At 38.3% G+C, this 17,313-nt stretch overlaps 1 protein-coding gene across 1 annotated transcript in view; it reads right to left on the reverse strand.

Moving 5' to 3' along the window:
- Positions 1-17,313, reverse strand: part of EMILIN2 (elastin microfibril interfacer 2) — a 31,297-nt gene that overhangs the window by 10,244 nt on the left and 3,740 nt on the right. Inside the window, exons 3-4 of the mRNA XM_051774834.1 lie at positions 6,686-6,861; positions 3,195-5,129 (exon numbers count right to left, since the gene is read on the reverse strand). Of these exons, the coding sequence (XP_051630794.1) occupies positions 3,195-5,129; positions 6,686-6,861 (2,111 nt within the window). The remainder of the gene's footprint in view (positions 1-3,194; positions 5,130-6,685; positions 6,862-17,313) is intronic.

Raw genomic sequence — 17,313 nt, forward strand, 5'->3', positions numbered from 1 at the left:
TCTGATCATGCTCTCCTCAGTCCCCTAAACACACAGAAACAAAGTGTATAAAGCAAACTAATGAGTAAAGGAATCTGTCACTGCACCCACAAGAAGCCAAAAAGGTCTCATGTGAATTTTCTTATAGACACCAAGGGGATTTTACAATTACGCTAGGAAGCAGCATTTTGCACAAGCTCACAGGGAGCCCAGAGGAATTGACTATTATGACTGTATGACTATCACACTGCAACATTAAGATTTTTATGTTGTCTTTTATTGATGCTGTAATGCAGAGCACACATTTGGTTTCTTAGACCATAACTGTTGCTTTCAAAACCCTGCTACAGAGATAATTACTGCAGGAATTGCAGTTCAGGTCAAATAACCGTAACCAAAGCAAACTGCACTCCCAGCATGGTATCTGGCTACAAGACCACACTTTGATCCCTGGAAAACTTCATGGACATATATGAATAGGCAGTAATTAAAAGAGACCACTGACTTTAACATGGCTTTCAGTTTCGTGCCATTTGAAGAGCAAACGTACTCACAGAGAGGCACAGAGTGCAATGAGAACAACTTATCCTACGAGATATGAAGCTGGGGGCAGCCACCATTTAGTGTGGATGAAAAGATACAGGATCATACTACCTAGGAGAGCACGTCATGCATGGTCCCCTAAATGCTTAGAGCAGACCACCGCCTTGTGTGAGGCAGGACATTGCACTACCTTCACCAGGAATTATAACAAATTAAATGCATTTCTGGCCCCTGGGCTCATATCTGATGTACAATCATTCACTGGCTTGTTAGTTTGGATTGAGGCACTTGAAACCCCTTAATAAAAACATTTGGAAGAAAACATAGCCATATTCCTAAGATCACTGTCATTTGACTTTGCTCAGGTTTACAGTGTGCTGGGCTTACACTGCTTGATGAGATTTTATATTCTATTCCTTGCAATATATCCTTGCCTTACTGCCCTCAACAACTTTATTAGTAACAATTGGATTCTGTTTCAGCCCTTCTGAAGTCAAATGACATCATTTGAATGCTACAATATGCTGGCAAATTGTGCATAAGAAATTCTACACTGATCCAAGTCCAGGACTGTCAGTCTTCCTTTCAAATAACGTTGGTATCAGAGACAATGCTGCAGGTCACAGATGTAAAAATAGTTTAAGCCATACCCCAACTCACATTACAGCGTTCCCAAATCACTTCCAAAAAAGGCTCTTCTGCTAAAATGTTTCTGCAACTCCAGCTTTCAAAACTTACTTAGACTGCTGTGCCAGATAGTGTTATTATAATTGGAAACATTTGGGAACTGAAATGTGTGCTTCACAAATCCTTCAGAGGCCAGAGGCACTCCATAGCAGCAAGGGATGCTCAGAGTGCCTGCACCCCAGATCCAGCAGCAGCATCCTTCCATAGACTTTTAGCATCCAATGGTAGATGGAGAGGTCTGCCCTAAAGCAGCATTATTTTATGGAAAGCCAGGTGTGCTGAAGCTTTAATACACTGTAATAGGGGCTGAAAAATGCAACCCGCGAGGTCACTTGAACATCTGCTTTAAAGAGCAGAAGAAAGATTACTGTGTGTATCTTGGACCTTTCTCCAGTGTCGTTCCCTAGTGCAAATTAATTTTGGGCAACATGGATGAGAAACAGGATTACACAGATACATCATACTCCATTTTAATGGGGATTTGCAAGATCTAGGAGTAAAGGTCCTAACCCTGTTGAATTTAAGTCAAGATGACACCAAAAGAATTATCTGAAAATTATGGACCCTCTTCATTCCTTTTCACTTCTTCCTTTAAAGGAAGAGAAATGTATTTTTTTTAAATTTCACACAAAACTTCTCACCTCAGAAGGATTTTTGCATCAAGTAATGCAATACATTTGGTTTTAAACAATTAAACAAAAGAAACACATCTATTATAGGCTTTCAAGTCTCTGCCTTGGAGTGAGAAGAATAGTTTTCCCTAAAGAAATTAGTTTCAGACCCTTCATGAAGCACGACTTGTCCATTCAAGGACAAGTGCTCACAGTCTTGCATCTGATCTCTCCCAACCACCATCAGCTGCAACAGTCCACAGGTTCTTCCCTCAGCACCTCTCCTAATTTTAGGCCAGTCAGAGAAATTTGCCTCTTATTTATCTCATACATGTACAAAATTAAAACCAGAAGCATCAACCAGCTGAGGAGTGCAGTTTCAAAGCAGTCTCCAATTCTCATGTTTCTGCGTCATGCTAGCAGAAACAGGAACTCAGCTTCCTTCTGTAAACTTTGACTCTCTCAGCAAAACAACCCATTGCTGAAATTTGGAGCAAGAACTGCAGAGGGAACAGAGCGGCTTTTGTCAAGGTCCCTAAACCTTCATGGCAAGGTTCACCAGCATGCTGAGGTTACCATTTCACAGTATTTTGAGCCAAAGGGAATGTGCCCCGGCTTCTCATCTGCTCTAATGCAAACTTTAAACCACCTGCGGAGGTAGATTCGTACTAACATGTTGCACTACCAACAGAAGTGGCTGAGGTGTGAAAACAGTGCCAGCTGGGGTCTGCCAACTATTGCCAACTACCTTGTGGGAATGCAAACTTCTGTGAGAGTTATGAAGAAGAATTCTTATATTGCCATGCCAAGATATGCCAGAGCTTGTTTATGAAAGTTCTAGATCAAAGAGTTGGTGCTGAATTATAATCATTAACTCATGCTAAGAACACAACTGAGAAAATGCGGGGATAATATGTATTATCAAAATAAATTTGAATTACTCTGACTTGATTTTCTCCATTTACTTTTCAATTTTTCCTGAGGCATGCAGAATAATCTCACACAACAGAATAAAACAAAAAAAGAAAAGAATTAAATCAAATTAACTGCAGTAAGAGCCACAGACAATCATTACTATTCAAAAATACTACTTTTCCCACTCTCTTTATTCTGTCTCAAAGTAAATGTAAAAGCATGTAAGACTTCTTTTTTGGTTTTGGCTTTTTTGGAGGATACTTTTAAAAGCACTCAAAGTACTCTGTGGTATTCTAGAGCAAAGAGCCAAAATTAGAGTCACTGTAAAAACAAAGTAGTAATTGTGTAATATTAAGTTTTCCCTCCCTTGCTTAGCTCCTTTATAAAAGTTTCAGAAAGGAAAGCAAATTGAAAAACAAACAAACAAAAAAATGGGAAAAAAAAAAGGAAAAAACTTACTTGTGTCAGACTGAGATTTCAGCACATCTTCAATGCCTGTGGTGATTTTGGAGACCTGACTATGAAACTGTTGGACAGAATTTTTGAGGCCAGAAATATCTGTGGAATGAGATGCTATAGTTCCATTCATTTCATGGATGCAGTTCCATAAGCTGCTCACGTGTTTATTCAGACCTTCTTTTATCCTCTGCAAGCTATCTGAGACAGAGTCCAGCTTGCCGCAAGCTTTTTCAACATGTGAGACTCTGCTCTCAACATCCGAAACACCCGCCTGGATACCTTGTGTCTTTTCTTTGCACTTGCTAAGATCATTCAGGACATGGTCATTCAATTGTTCTAGCCTCTCTTTCACTTCACCACAGCAGCTCTCACTGGGATGAGCAGTTTGATTTGCAAATGTCCTCTGCATTTGATCAATTTTTCGGAAGACACCTCGTTGCGTTTTTCTACATGTGGAATTGACACCCAGAAGCTGCTCCTTGCAGCTACTCAAGCCATCTTGAAGATTTTTCATATCTTTATCGATGACATTTAGATTATACCGGAATACACGTATGTCTCTTTGCATTTTCTGAATGTCACGTTGGTTACCCTTAATTAAGTTGAGTTTCTCATTAAGAGAGCTATTTAGAGACTGCAGAAGAACAGAGTTATTCTCTGTTTTCAAAAGCAAGTCACTGTACTTGTCGTTACAGTTTTCTAGCCGTTTCTGAAGGTCCTCCATACCTTGTGGTGCAGACTGACATTTCTGTCCACAGAGCTGTTCAAATGACAGTAGTTTGTTCTTCAGGAAATCAATCTCTGCTCTAAATTGCTCATTTGCAAATCCTGCGTCACTGGGCACGATGGGCCCAGGGTTCATAAACATTCCATCCGGGTCCGTGGTATTAGCGATCTCTAAAATAGTGCCACCCAGCCTGACCTCTAGAGCCCGCAGCTTTTGGTCAAACAAGTCTCTCAGTTCATCTACCTCAGCAGCTATAGCACCGCGGAGAGTTTCCTCAACGTAAAAGCAGTGTTCTTCAGCATTTCGTTCTGTAATATTCATCCTCGCATCAAGCTCCTCCAGCCTCTCGCCAAACATGTCTTCTAGATCTGGAGTTGACAATCGAATTATTTCATTATCTATTCTGACATTCAAGATCCTATGTGCTTCTGCAACTCTGTCAATCTTCTTATCTAAATCTTTTATCTTTTGGTCAAAGTCATTTCTCTCACCCTCACTGCAACAACTGGAGTCGTTTGATGGAATCTGAGTTCGGAGAGTATCAATTTCTTTCCTCAAATCATTCTCTTTTCCTTTTATAACATCAAGTATCCCTACACAGTTATTTTCATTGTCATCACACTGCTGTTGAATATCCTGTAGTTTGTATTCACAGGAGTTCTTCAGATCTGACATTTTCTTTTCAAATCCTTCCATTATTTCTTGTCTGAGGGACTCAAATTTTGAGTCTATATACTCTTGATAAATATTGTCACTGGGCATTGTTATTGTAGGTCCTTGTGCTGCCTCCTGCAGTTGTTTTAATTGTCCTTCATAGCCTTTTACTTTTCCATTCAGTTCCTCCAGCTCATCATTCCTCACCTTCAAGGCTTCTTTGACCTCAGCTAGCTCAGACTTTATATCTTCCATTTCAAAATCAATAAAAGGGTCTTTTTGATCTTTATTGTTGTGGAGTCCAGGCAGATGAATAGCATCTGTTTCACCACTAACCGCACTGTCAGGCTCTGGGCGGTCGTAAAGGTTGTTCAGCCAAGTGACCAACATCTTACTAGCATCTTCTTGTACAGTCAACTTCAGGTTTTCATTCACACCTGCCACGGAGGACTGAAGTTCAATCACAGATCGTGTAAGTCTAAACAATTCATCCTCAAGAAACTGCATTCTCTTCTCATATGCTGGAGCCTCTGGCACTTCCGTTGGTTCTGCATCTGTTTCACAGAAATAACAGACAAGCTCTGGATGTAAATATTCCCACTGTCACTTGTTTTAATCAGCTGTGGTTAATTTCACTTTTCTTTAAAACCAAATAATGATTTAATTTGCAGAATGCTTGTTGCCTTTTCTGTTCTTGTTTTCAGTAGTTTATAATTAACACATCATCAAAACCCCTCCAAACTAAAAAGTTTTAGCACATTGACCAACTCCTGTCAAGATACAAGGGCAATAAATAAACTGGCAAGCAGAACTGCCCTTCTTGTTCAGCAATGAATCTAAGCTATAGTATATATAACAGACCATTATAGATCCATACACATCACAACACAATCACCTTGGAACCACTACATCTCCTATAACAATAAATTTGCTCCCAAATTCCCACTTCAGTGGCAGCCAGCCATTTATTTGCCTGAAATGGATTTGTGCTCCAGTATTTTACTGAACTGGGGTCCAAATATACATCCCATATATGAGATTATGAGATGGGGTTCTGCAAGGTACTCCAGTTACCACACTCGCTTCATATGCAATTCTGGATGTTCAGTTTCAGGCAAAATGTGTGACAGTTGCAGAAAATCCAGAACAACAACAAAAAAAGAAATATTATGAGACGTCAGGAAAGGATAAACTTCAGGAAAAGTCAAAGTAATTTTTTATTTAGTCTAGAAGAGAATGTTTTATTATCATCTTCTGGAAATAATGTTTTAGGTGGGCTAACAAATTATTTTAAAAGGTTATTTTTAAAGCAGGTGTATAATCTATAGGACTAGTTTGAAAGCATGTTTTAAGTGATTCAATACATTCCACTACACAGAAAACACATGTGGAAATCTGACTAAGCGCTATATATGACACTAATCTCCAATTATGTTGGAAAAAGTCCTTCAGAAGGAAACATCTGTTTATCATTTTTTGTTAATGGAGAAAAGGCATAATACAGCAGTAACAGCACTCCTTCTTGCCCTTTCAGAAGACAGTATCTTACACAAATGTCATTTATTCTTTAAAATATTCTTTGAGGAACTGAGGCTTATCCTTACTTATTCCCTTACTCCTTACTATTAAGGCAGGTAATCTAACATAAATCTGTAAAATCTACACAACCTTGAACAAAACACTGTGAAACTGCAAGGGACCACTATGTATAATCAAAATTAGTATCTACTGTGGGGTTTTTTTGTTTTAATAGTAGTTCTTATTATTATTTTTTTTTCCTCAACATTGGAGAAACCACAGAAAAAAAAATCCTGTAAATTCTCACAAAAACTCCAATCTTAAAACAAAGATTTTCTGGAACCCTGAGTAGTCAGCTGGCATTTCCAGCCAGCATTCTACAGTCCAACCCTCTGTTATTCTTCAGGAAATTCTCTGTATCAAGACTGCTATTGCCTGGCTATTATTTTGCCACCACACAGCGTCTTCCATACGGCATTTGTACCTGCCAGTAGTTGATTTCAATAGAAACCATAACCGTTCTTATTCTTAAAAGACAGAACAAGAAAGCAGACATATGATCACGCCTACCAAAATTCAACCCAAAACTTACCTACGCCTTTCTTCACAACAGCTTTTGCTGGTGTTGTGGGACGTCGAGCAGTGTTTGGCTTTTCTGCTGGTCCTTCCCTGCAGTCTTCCCCTTTGTACCCAGGACAACATCTCCATTCTAGCTCTGTCACTGTCTTATATGCAACTGTGTACCGAGGTCTGAAACTCGTTCGGTATCTGCCAAAACAGAAAGCATTTTAAACGACCTATAACCTAACCAGCTATTGGAATTAAAGTAAAAATTAAAACAGGTTTTGGTTTTTTTTTTTCCCAATGAAAATCAAATATTTTCATCTATGATTCATTTTCTGCTTCAAACATCAAACGAACAAACATTTCTGTCTAGGTTTTAAAGTTACCTGCACCCAACACAGTCATGTCAGGAAAAACAAATATTGGCATGGAATAAGGGCTTTCATGTATGAGCAGAGGGATAAAATGTTGTGGCAAGTGAAGATTCAACTTCTCAGATGCCACTGAGAGTAACAGTGACCATCAATGTATTATTCTATAAATTCAAAAGCTTTTTTCTCTAATAATTGCTTTTCATTCCAAACCCACCCACAGGGCTCTTCTGGACATCAAAAAATGTTTCTGCCCGCTTCGTTCCACTTGTCTTTCCACAGACTTCACCTAAACCATTCATCAGCACGCATATGTACAGAGCAGTCAAAGTTGGAAGGGATATTCCAGAGGACAAAATGCTGTAAGCATGAGTCAGACAAGGACATGAAAGAAGGAGTCAGATGAAATGCTAAACCAACAAAGAAATCAAGTCTTTCCTACTTCATTAGTTAAGCTGAAAAGGGTGTGGTAGACAAACCTATGCACACATTATGTACATACAATCTTGAGCTTCCCTGATTAATCACTTTCTTTAACCATAGACTTCTTTCATAGCTTTCCTTCATACACACACTGCATGTTCACCTGTGGTCAGACACTATGGTATCCCACCAGACTATAACCAGAGGCCCTGATATTTTATAAAAACTAAATCAATTTAAGGTACAGCTCATTTCAGCTTGAGAGAAGAGGGAAACGAGGAAAACGGGGATTTGCTACCTGAGCTCTATAAAATTGTATTTTTGGAGCACAGAGAAACAAAAAATCCCCATTTCTCACATGAATTCCTTTCTCAGAGTAAAACTAGCATCACGCTACTAATGTCCCTACAGCATTTTCAGATCTTTTTTCCTTCCTTTTTTCCTTACAATTATTTCAGATTATAACAATGAGGTTGCACTCATTTAATGAATGACAGGCTCACTTCACAGCTGAGATGTCTCTAAAATAGTAATACTGGCAGAATAAATTCAGAACAGTGGCAAAGGACTCTACAGAAGCTCTGCAACAGATTTCATCCATAGCCTGTCTGGGCTCATAGGGAGTGTCTCTTGGGACAGAGAGAATACAGTACAGAACAGGCACTAAGAGCAGCCATACTATCACACAAAAATCACCTACATACTTCATTAAACACTGTTGTATTAATTTGCAAAATTCCTTATTGGTTAAAAAAAACCAGTATTCAGCTATCAAATGGAAAGAGTTAAATTCTTACACTGACTGTGAAACAGTTTCTATTCAAAGTGGCAGAGTGAGAGTTAGTTTAACTGTTACCCTTCAAAGCTCCTCTTGCCACCGGTGCATTTAATTGCTAAAATAATTCCATATTTTTTTTATTCAGCATATTTCACCTCCAGATACATAATTTTAATATAATGTCCCACATCTCACAGACATATGCTGTCCCTTTTCAGTAAGGTGGTTAACAAACTTGTGGCAGGGTGGTTAAAATGCTTACTACTTATTATGATTTTTTTTTTCTTTTCCAACCACACCTTTCCCAATTCTGCCGCAATATATTCTAATTTTTGCATATACTCAGTGTTGTTTTGCATTATTAATTTGTCTATGACTTCTCATTTAATGGGAAAAAGTCACTTTCTGGGCCAAGAGTATCTTATTCTAATAAGCCTCTCGATTACAAAGGAAAGCAGAGGCAGGCTGTGCTGTATCTCTTGTCTATTAGCTGGTCATAACTACAGTGGTTTGCTGGGGCTGTCAGCTTTTCAGACTCTGACTCGGAGCACGTAAACTCAACGTGGGTTTCCAATCTTTTTTTTAACCTTCGCAACACCATATAGGAAACAGCTGTAGCAGCTCATCATTTCTTCTACAATTTTCACTGAAACATCTGCTGAATCCTGCTTACAAATATAAAGTACAGACATCCCCAAGGTCAAGTGCTTTAAAAATTAAATAGAGGAGTGCAACGTAGAGGGCACCACTGGGAAGAACAATATCCCGGCCACCCAGGAACTTCCTCTTCCCTCTCCCTTATCTGAAGTATTAAACCACATCTTGTTGAGATAATTTGGGTTTGAATCCTTTCCTTCCAACTAGCTGCCAGAGTCAGGAGCAACAGGATTAGCTAGACACTTGAGTGTTTTGAAGTGGTTTTGAGAGTCATTACAACCTCTCTCACAACTACCACATTACTGAAATGCAAACTTTGAACTTCCAGATCAATGTTCACATGCCGGAAATGGTTGTACATACTTTTCTCTGATTTCCATAAAACACTTAACTGCTCCAAACTTTGTGTGTGTTCCTCTCTATACTTTCAGGGTCAACCTCCTTCCTGAAAATTACAGTGTTTTGATTATTTTCAAACACCTCTCTATTTTCCTAACAAAGTTTTAAGAATATAGCTGAAAGTAATTTTATAAAAGGAATAAGAACTAGTTTTATGCAAAATGTGCACTTCTTTGCTTAAATTACAGAACGAGGATTTTCTATCGTATTTTTGACAAGTTTCTCTTTCTATACCTTCTCTATAGTCATACTCATCAACATAGACATCTTAAGATGACTTCAACATTCAGACAAATCATGAGACACAAAAGAAGAATATAAACAAATAAAAAGAAATCAAGCTTAATATTTCTCATATGTGAAATTTTTCTAAACTCCATCTTAAAAATAAAAAATAAGCATGTTTGACATTCTTACTTTTTTTTGTTTCATAGTTTCATGATTCTAAGAGGCATAAAATCCCTCAATATGATTTAATAAATTATTTGAAATGCAGAATAATTCTCACATTCTAAATTATAAAATATAAACACTGGGCGTCTACACCTTTTAAAATGTTGTAGCAGTCCATTTCTTACAAATTCTTGCCAGTTTGAAAACTTAAGCAAATACAAAAATTGGATCTGTTTTTATTTCAGATATGGCACATCAAATACAGACTAACCTGAATCCTAAACCACAATTCTCCTAGAGCAAAAACAAGCTAGAATCAGAATATTTCAAAATCTGGATCTAGAACAGCTTTCATATTTCACATTTTGAACTATGCTAACAAGAAGCTATACTCATGGATGGCTCAGAAATTAAAGTTGGATTTACTTACCAAGAACTATTCCTTCTCTATACTGCCAGTCCAGCTGAATGAATCATAGAGCTACTCCCATTTCCTCCAGGAAGGTTAGTCATGTAAGGCTGGGAAACAGGAACTTACAATAACACTTTTCTAATGTAAATTCAGTCAAATAAAAATTTCTTAAAAATCAAAGCTTTATTGATGCAGCTTCTCTACTAATGATATACTTCATACAGAGTTGTTGTGCAAGTCGCCCATGCAAGGAATGGTGCCACTGTGCCAACACTGTCCAATTGCACTGATAAATGACAGTCACCAGCAGGCATCCAGCCCAAGGGAGATTCTCAATCATATATTAAATTTTTTAAAGCCAGAACTTTGCTTGCTCAATAAATTTCAGTGCAGGAGCTGGAGACTTCCAAGATTTTGCTAGGATATAACAGTCTAACAGCATTGAACACAATGTATTACTGGTTACAGTTCTAACAAAACAAACCATAGCTTCCTGCGAGGGACCACATCTTGGGAATAATTTGTGATTCTATGTATGGGAAAGACATAGGACTGGGAGCTACCAGAATATACAAATCAGACATGTCTTTATTAAATTCTTCAGTATTCTGAATCCAACCGCTCACTCATAGTCACAGCAAATGCATAACATACAATCACAAACATACAAAACGTAAAAAATGCACTCCTGTAGCCAGAGATACAAAATGTTGGTTCTCTATGAAGCTGGGTAGAGTTACATGGTTAGAATGTATCATCAATTTTCACATCGTGTATCTGGTAGGTGTGAATCTTTACAGAGCTATCTAGTGAGGCAATTTGGTCAAAAGGGTTCACAAAAAATTCAGAAGTCTCTCAAAGAATTGAGGCTCCGCTTTAATGCCTTTAAATGCTGCAACGCAATTCAAAACCAGTAAAACATCAAATATTCCTACAGTTGACTTGGATTTCTGCTATTCATGTAAGTGTTACTAAACACAATTATTTTTACAAGTATCTTAGAGATATTTTTAAAAATAGTAATTTCTTACATGGTTAAAAGTTACATACAATACACCAGCACTTACTGTGCCTAGTCACCTCATCCTCCTGTGGACCTTCAGTCAAAGATGATGGTTGTATCCCCTTGATGAATTGAGCTAAATACTGTAATTGAAATAATTCTCTCAACAGTCTCTAATCTTTCCTCACAACAGAGAAAATAAGAACAGCTGCTTTTAGGAGTATTGCCACAACAGGTTTATAACTACCAATGCCTACTGTCTTCACCATGAATTCAACATGCTGATCAAATGAGAAAATACATTCAGAATGCTAAAGCAAATCTTCACTTTTAATAGCTAAGTGTTTTGCAGCTGAAATAAAGTTGTACTGGGTGACAGTAGCATTCAAATATTCCTCCTCTTTGAAAGAGAAGTACATCCTTAGGAAAATGCTTAATTAAAACTTCATGTTTGCTGTAAATGCTAGACATTTTGACTAGGGAATAAGCTATAATATTCTCATGGTGCTAAACCACAGAAGGAAACAGTTAACACTGATATTTGGAATGTCACCTAATAGCGATAAAACAAATCAGAAACATTTGGACAAAACTGGTGGGAAAACATATGGTTCAGTTCTGGAACTAGATATTAACACTCAACCTTTTGGGAAATGCAGTGACATAAGTGGCACCACATCCTCACTGTGAGGAAGGGACTGTTGACTCAGCATATGTTTCTACATAAGCAGTGTATAAAATGTTTATTCTGAGCACAAAGCTTTAAGGTTGGTCCAAAATTCTGTAGTGATTGGAACAAGTCCCATACTTCAGCAGCCTGAAAACTGCTGTCTTATTAAATATAAGATAACAAATCTTCAGTATTTCACAATTTTATTGAATGTAGATTCATTCTTTGTAAATTATATAGTCTGATAGTTATTTTTATCCAGTCATCTAAATTTCCAATATAGATTGCAACGGGAGTGCCAAAGTAGCACACAGACACTCTCAGAAATACTACCTAGATGCAAATGTACTTTGACCAAGCATTTTTTATTTTGTAGGTTTATACTACACAAATACTAAACTAGAACCAGTTGATCCCAAGTTTTCTGTTTCCCAAGACTGCAGGCCTAACCGTAAGCCCTACAAATAGTGCCAGAAATCTTAGTTCCACTGAGATCGTGGGAAACTTCCAGTGGTTGTCTGTAACAGCAAGTTTCAGCTCTCCTGGATTTCAGGTGCCTCCTGTGTAAGTACGGACAGGTACTAGTTCTCTGTATTTCCATGATGGTCAACAGAAATAGGCAATACAGCCAGCAGAGTCAAACCTGCATCTCACTGCATGAGGCTGCATCTCACCCTAAAGTCATTATTTACATCCGATTACCTACAGAGCATGCTGGACACCACTGACTTGCATTTGAGTCACCATTACTGTATGTCTAAGTTCCCATGCTCATATTCATCCCTCCGTATAAAGGGCAGACAACCGAATTCAGGGTGAGTCAAACCCCACCTCTGGATTTTGATCTTTTATAACCTTACTACTGTACAGCAGCACTGGCAGCTAGCTTGTGTTCCAGCCCACAGATGAGCTTAATTTAAGAAAAATGTGTCTTTACTAAGAGTTTATCCTAAGGCATTTATAGCAAGCAGTGAAAAGATGTTTTGACAGGAACAGAGTAACCTACAGAAGTCTAGGTGTTAAGTGAAAGAAAGACATCAAGGCTATAATAAATTCCAATTATACAATGCAGCAAAATAAATTTTAAAAGAATCCTATTGCACCCCAAAATGATTTTCCATTTTGATCTGGCATTAGAGACACTAAGCTGCTTCTTACAGATAGACTTAAGAAAATCTTATCTTTACACTGCTATTCTTCCTTTAGCTGTTTGTTTTTTTTTTTTTTCAAAATTCACATGAAGTAGGTTAGTACATGTCTTTGCAGGCACCGGGGTCTGAGGAATTCCTTTTTTTTGAAAAAAATGCCACTGACCTTACCCACTAGTCCAATGTCTGGCCCAGTCACAGCCATCTTAATTGAAGATCCTGAAAAGTCATGGTCAGGTCTATAGATAACATAATAATCAGGACCTAATAATTGTTATGAAAAGAAACCACAGAGTGACTAAAATTTTTTTGTGCTGGGAAAAACACAAATTTGAGGCACCCCTGCGGAAAACATAAAACTGTGACAAGTACCACTAGCACATATGACCAAGGAGGCTCAGCTTCTCTGGGCTCGCACAGGTACATAAGGGAGCTTCTAATAAAGTTTTCACTAATGTATACTATAGCATGGCCAACATTTGTTCCAGATCTATTCTGAGCTAAATCCTGAATAAAAAGCTGCTGCTGGCTGAGAGCATTAACAGGGACTGAAACTCAAGGAAAGCAAGGGAATAAGTCAAAGCACTACGCATTCACAGAAACACAACTGCCTGCTGTGTACATAACCAAGAAATCACCCATCCAGGTCATGGCAATGACTGTTTTAGTATCTGATTACAAAAGTAATTTTACTAAATGTTGCATAAAACAGGAATGAGCATTAGAGACTAAGTGCTTTTTTTTCCAGTGCTTATTTTTATTTGGTGTCTTCATGCTACCTGAAAAGCATGATGGAAGAAATTGCTAGTGGGCAGAGACCTGGCACAGGTGACTGTATTACTCCCTCCTGCTAGGAAGGAAAAAGTTGCTTTTCCCTACATCTAAATAAAACTGTTGTCTCACCTATTGGTGCCAGGGAAGGAGCAGACAATCATGGTGCCCAAATCAGCTTGTGACAGGCTGGTCTCTCGCACACAGTTCTCTTCAATGCTGAACATTATTTCAATGAATCTGAGAGAATCCTGAATTTTACTTCAGAGTTTGGGTGGTTTTTTCAATAAGAGAGGCAGAAGATTACAGGAAGCATTAGAAGACAAAAACTTTCAACTATTCTCAGGCAACACCACATGGTTCCATTTGTAGCTCCTTTCAAAGCCTCCAGAAGTGCCATTGTTTATTACTTATGCAGTGAATTTCATGCCACTCAGCTGGAATTCTTCTATCAAAAAAAGACGAGATTCAAATTACAATTTTCTCTCTTGGGAGAAAAATGTTTCTTCATGGGAAGAAAGAGCCAAAGGACTCCACACTCTGAAACATGACCTCATGTCTCATACTAGTTATTTCTTCCTGTATATCTTCATACAGACACATACACACACGGAAATACCTATCTGTCTAACTCTCAGCCACCGAAGATTTTATTTTCAAAGAGCTGACCACTAAAGTCCAGTAGGCAATGCTCAAACGTTTAAAATGTTAATACTCTTAATGTTCATAAATTACCACTAGGTAGGCATCCTCTTCTTAGAAGCAGTAAAACCAAGACACAGGGTGCATTTAAGTAACTTGCAGCCACAGACAGCCTGTGGCAAAGCTCAAAGCAGAGCTTCACTCTTGGGACTTACATTCTTGAATTGTCTTACATAGTTGCTTCCTTCCATTTTGTCATGAGATATACTTATGCCAGTCAGACGTGGTGACAGACCAACAATAAGCTATTAAAATCCCACTTAAATGGAATGGGATAGGACAACCCTGAAAATACAGTCCTTTCAAAAAGATTTCAGCAAAACTTTGTAGAGCTGCAATGTGATGTAGTCTAACAGGGATGGAACAGGTGCAATTTTGCAACAGGTTATATGTTAGCAACATACTCATTTGCCTCTTCCAGCAGCGAGGACCAAGTTTCTCACCCTACACCAGTGAAAAGATCAAGTGAGGATGCAGAACATGGCTACTGATAAAGCTGCCTGAGAAACTGAGCTCCAACAGTATCTCTCCTGCTTCTCTGCCCATGAAATAAACTGATTCCTAGGATGCTCTAGAATTAGCTATTGCTGACAGATTATTTAAGAACACACACAGTTAGAAGAGAAAACCAATACTTTCATGAATGCAAGAGCTAACTGTGGGATTAGCTGGGACCCCAACTTTCAGAATAAAATGGAGCATTGTTTTGAGAGCTGTTACTTTTCAAGACACCAAGCCAAAAGTGAACCAGAGGGGAAAGGAAAGATGAGATGTGAATGCAAAACCTAAGTCAGATGGGAGTAATAATGCACAATGTGTAAAACTGGCACTGCCCACTTTCTAATGGTGCAGAATATTCCTTGGTTATTTGAGTGATTTATGATGAAATACACTTTAAACAGGTCAGCAGCTCCCTAAAAGAGAAAATTTGTTGTATTGGCAACAGTTTGGTGCTTAACAGAAAAGGCTCCAGACCTCCAGGTCGCACATTTCTCAAACCTGAAAGCATAAAACGCTAAGTGTTTACACTAATGTGAAGTGGGGAGCACTGTGTGATTTTTTAAAAATTGTTGCAACACACTCAGATGATGTGTGAAGTTAAAATTCCCTGTCCAGTTCACAGAGAAGAAAGATTCTCTTGCATTCAGTGTGTGGAGGCAGAGATGCACAATTTCAGGCTTGGGGAGCCAGCCAGGAAAGCTTACCACACCCAGCAGGCCCTCAAAGATTTTCAAACAAGCACTACAGGAGATTGAAGTTTTTTAAGTTTCCTTGCTGTTTTCAATGCACAACCCCTTAGGCTAACCTCCCTATGTAGTCAGCTAGCTGGAGCCTGTACAAAGAAACACTGCTTCATACAAAATACAAGAAGTCGGAAAAAAAAAAAATCCCAAGGACCTTTATAGATACTTGGAGGGGAAACATTAAACAGCTCTCACTTTCCCTTCAAGTTTTTGTGCATCCTGAAAGTTTTTCTTACAAGATATGTATTGCTGGAGGCCAGTGGCAGGCACAGGCTCTGATCTGTACTGACTTGTGTATCTGAGTTTTTGACCCTGGTTGGTGCTAAGCGTTCTGACACTGGTCTGTATGCTTAATTTCTAGCAACTGAACAGTCTCACTGAAAACTACATTGAGACTGTTGAAGGGTTGAAAACAAGATGTGGATTTCCTACATGTTCCTAGACTAGGGCTGATGTGCTCCACCGAGGTTGCTCTGGGGTGGCCAGATTGATGAAGCCATTTAACATGAACTCGAAGTCTCACATGTTGTTCCTCAGTAATACATTTCTGCTTTTACTTAGTATTATTTTGTTAATAAACACTGAGTGCTGCTCATTAAAAGCTGTGTTTTACTCATAAGTAATCATCTATCCTGATACTTAAGAATGCAGAAAACTAACAGTAATATTCTCTAAAGTTATTTCAATCTTTTGCTTTAAATCTTCTTCTGGGCAATAAACAAAACTGTGAATCGTTTGGCAGTGGGCTTATTTATGCTCATTTGAAAGTATCAAACGACAAGAAGTCGGAAAATATTGCTCAATGAGAGATTTGGAGAGGCTTGCCAATTCAGCTATTGATTCATTCATCATTTCCTTGACCATTTTCGAAGTATGTGCAACAAAATGAAATAATGGGTTTGTTTATTAAACATTTATCATTAGTGTTATATGAGAAGCTTACACTAAACCATGAAATTTAGTTTTCACAAGCTAAAGACAGATGACCTGACTTGAGCCCACAAATCTTTACTCATGTAGCAGAATTAATGGGGGCTAGTACATGAATTAGAAGATCTGATAAAACATCCCCTCTTCCAAATCCCTGAGCAACCTTATCTAACCTTGAAGCTGGCTCTCCTGTTAGCTGGGAGCCATGGCAGGGGGGGAGTTACATACCTCCAGAGGTTCTTACCAACCTAAATTTCTTTCTATTTGATTTACGGGAAAGTCCTATTGCAGTTCTGTAGCAAAGACAGAAATCCAGAAAACATCCCTCCGCTTCAGCCACTTCAGTTCACTTCAAACTTTAAAATCAAAACCTTAGTGTCGAGAGCAGCTTTTCCCAAAAATGCTGGGCCATAAACTTGAGCACCTATGGTACAGCCAGGTGTCCCAACATACTCTACAGAACAAGAGGCAAACCAAACAACTGGTAGGACGATACCCGACTCTGAAGCAGCTACATTAACCAGAACAAGCCAAAACCCTAAAGAGTGCGTAGGATCTAACCAGAAGGGCAACACATTTTTTCTTTAGAATCCAACAATGCTATTAGTTATAAATTGCTAATAATGCTATTTAAGTTACCAAACCATTCACAAGAAAGCTAGGAAAGGAAATTCACAACAAAAGAAGCAGGAAGGGGTCAGTTATTTATGAAGTAATATTAAATTTCAAAACATCCAAGTTCTTTTTAGTGGGTA

This window comes from Manacus candei, unplaced genomic scaffold, assembly GCF_025592945.1.
Source record: "Manacus candei isolate 608988 ecotype Guabito, Panama unplaced genomic scaffold, ASM2559294v1 h1tg000008l, whole genome shotgun sequence".
Taxonomy (NCBI): domain Eukaryota; kingdom Metazoa; phylum Chordata; class Aves; order Passeriformes; family Pipridae; genus Manacus; species Manacus candei.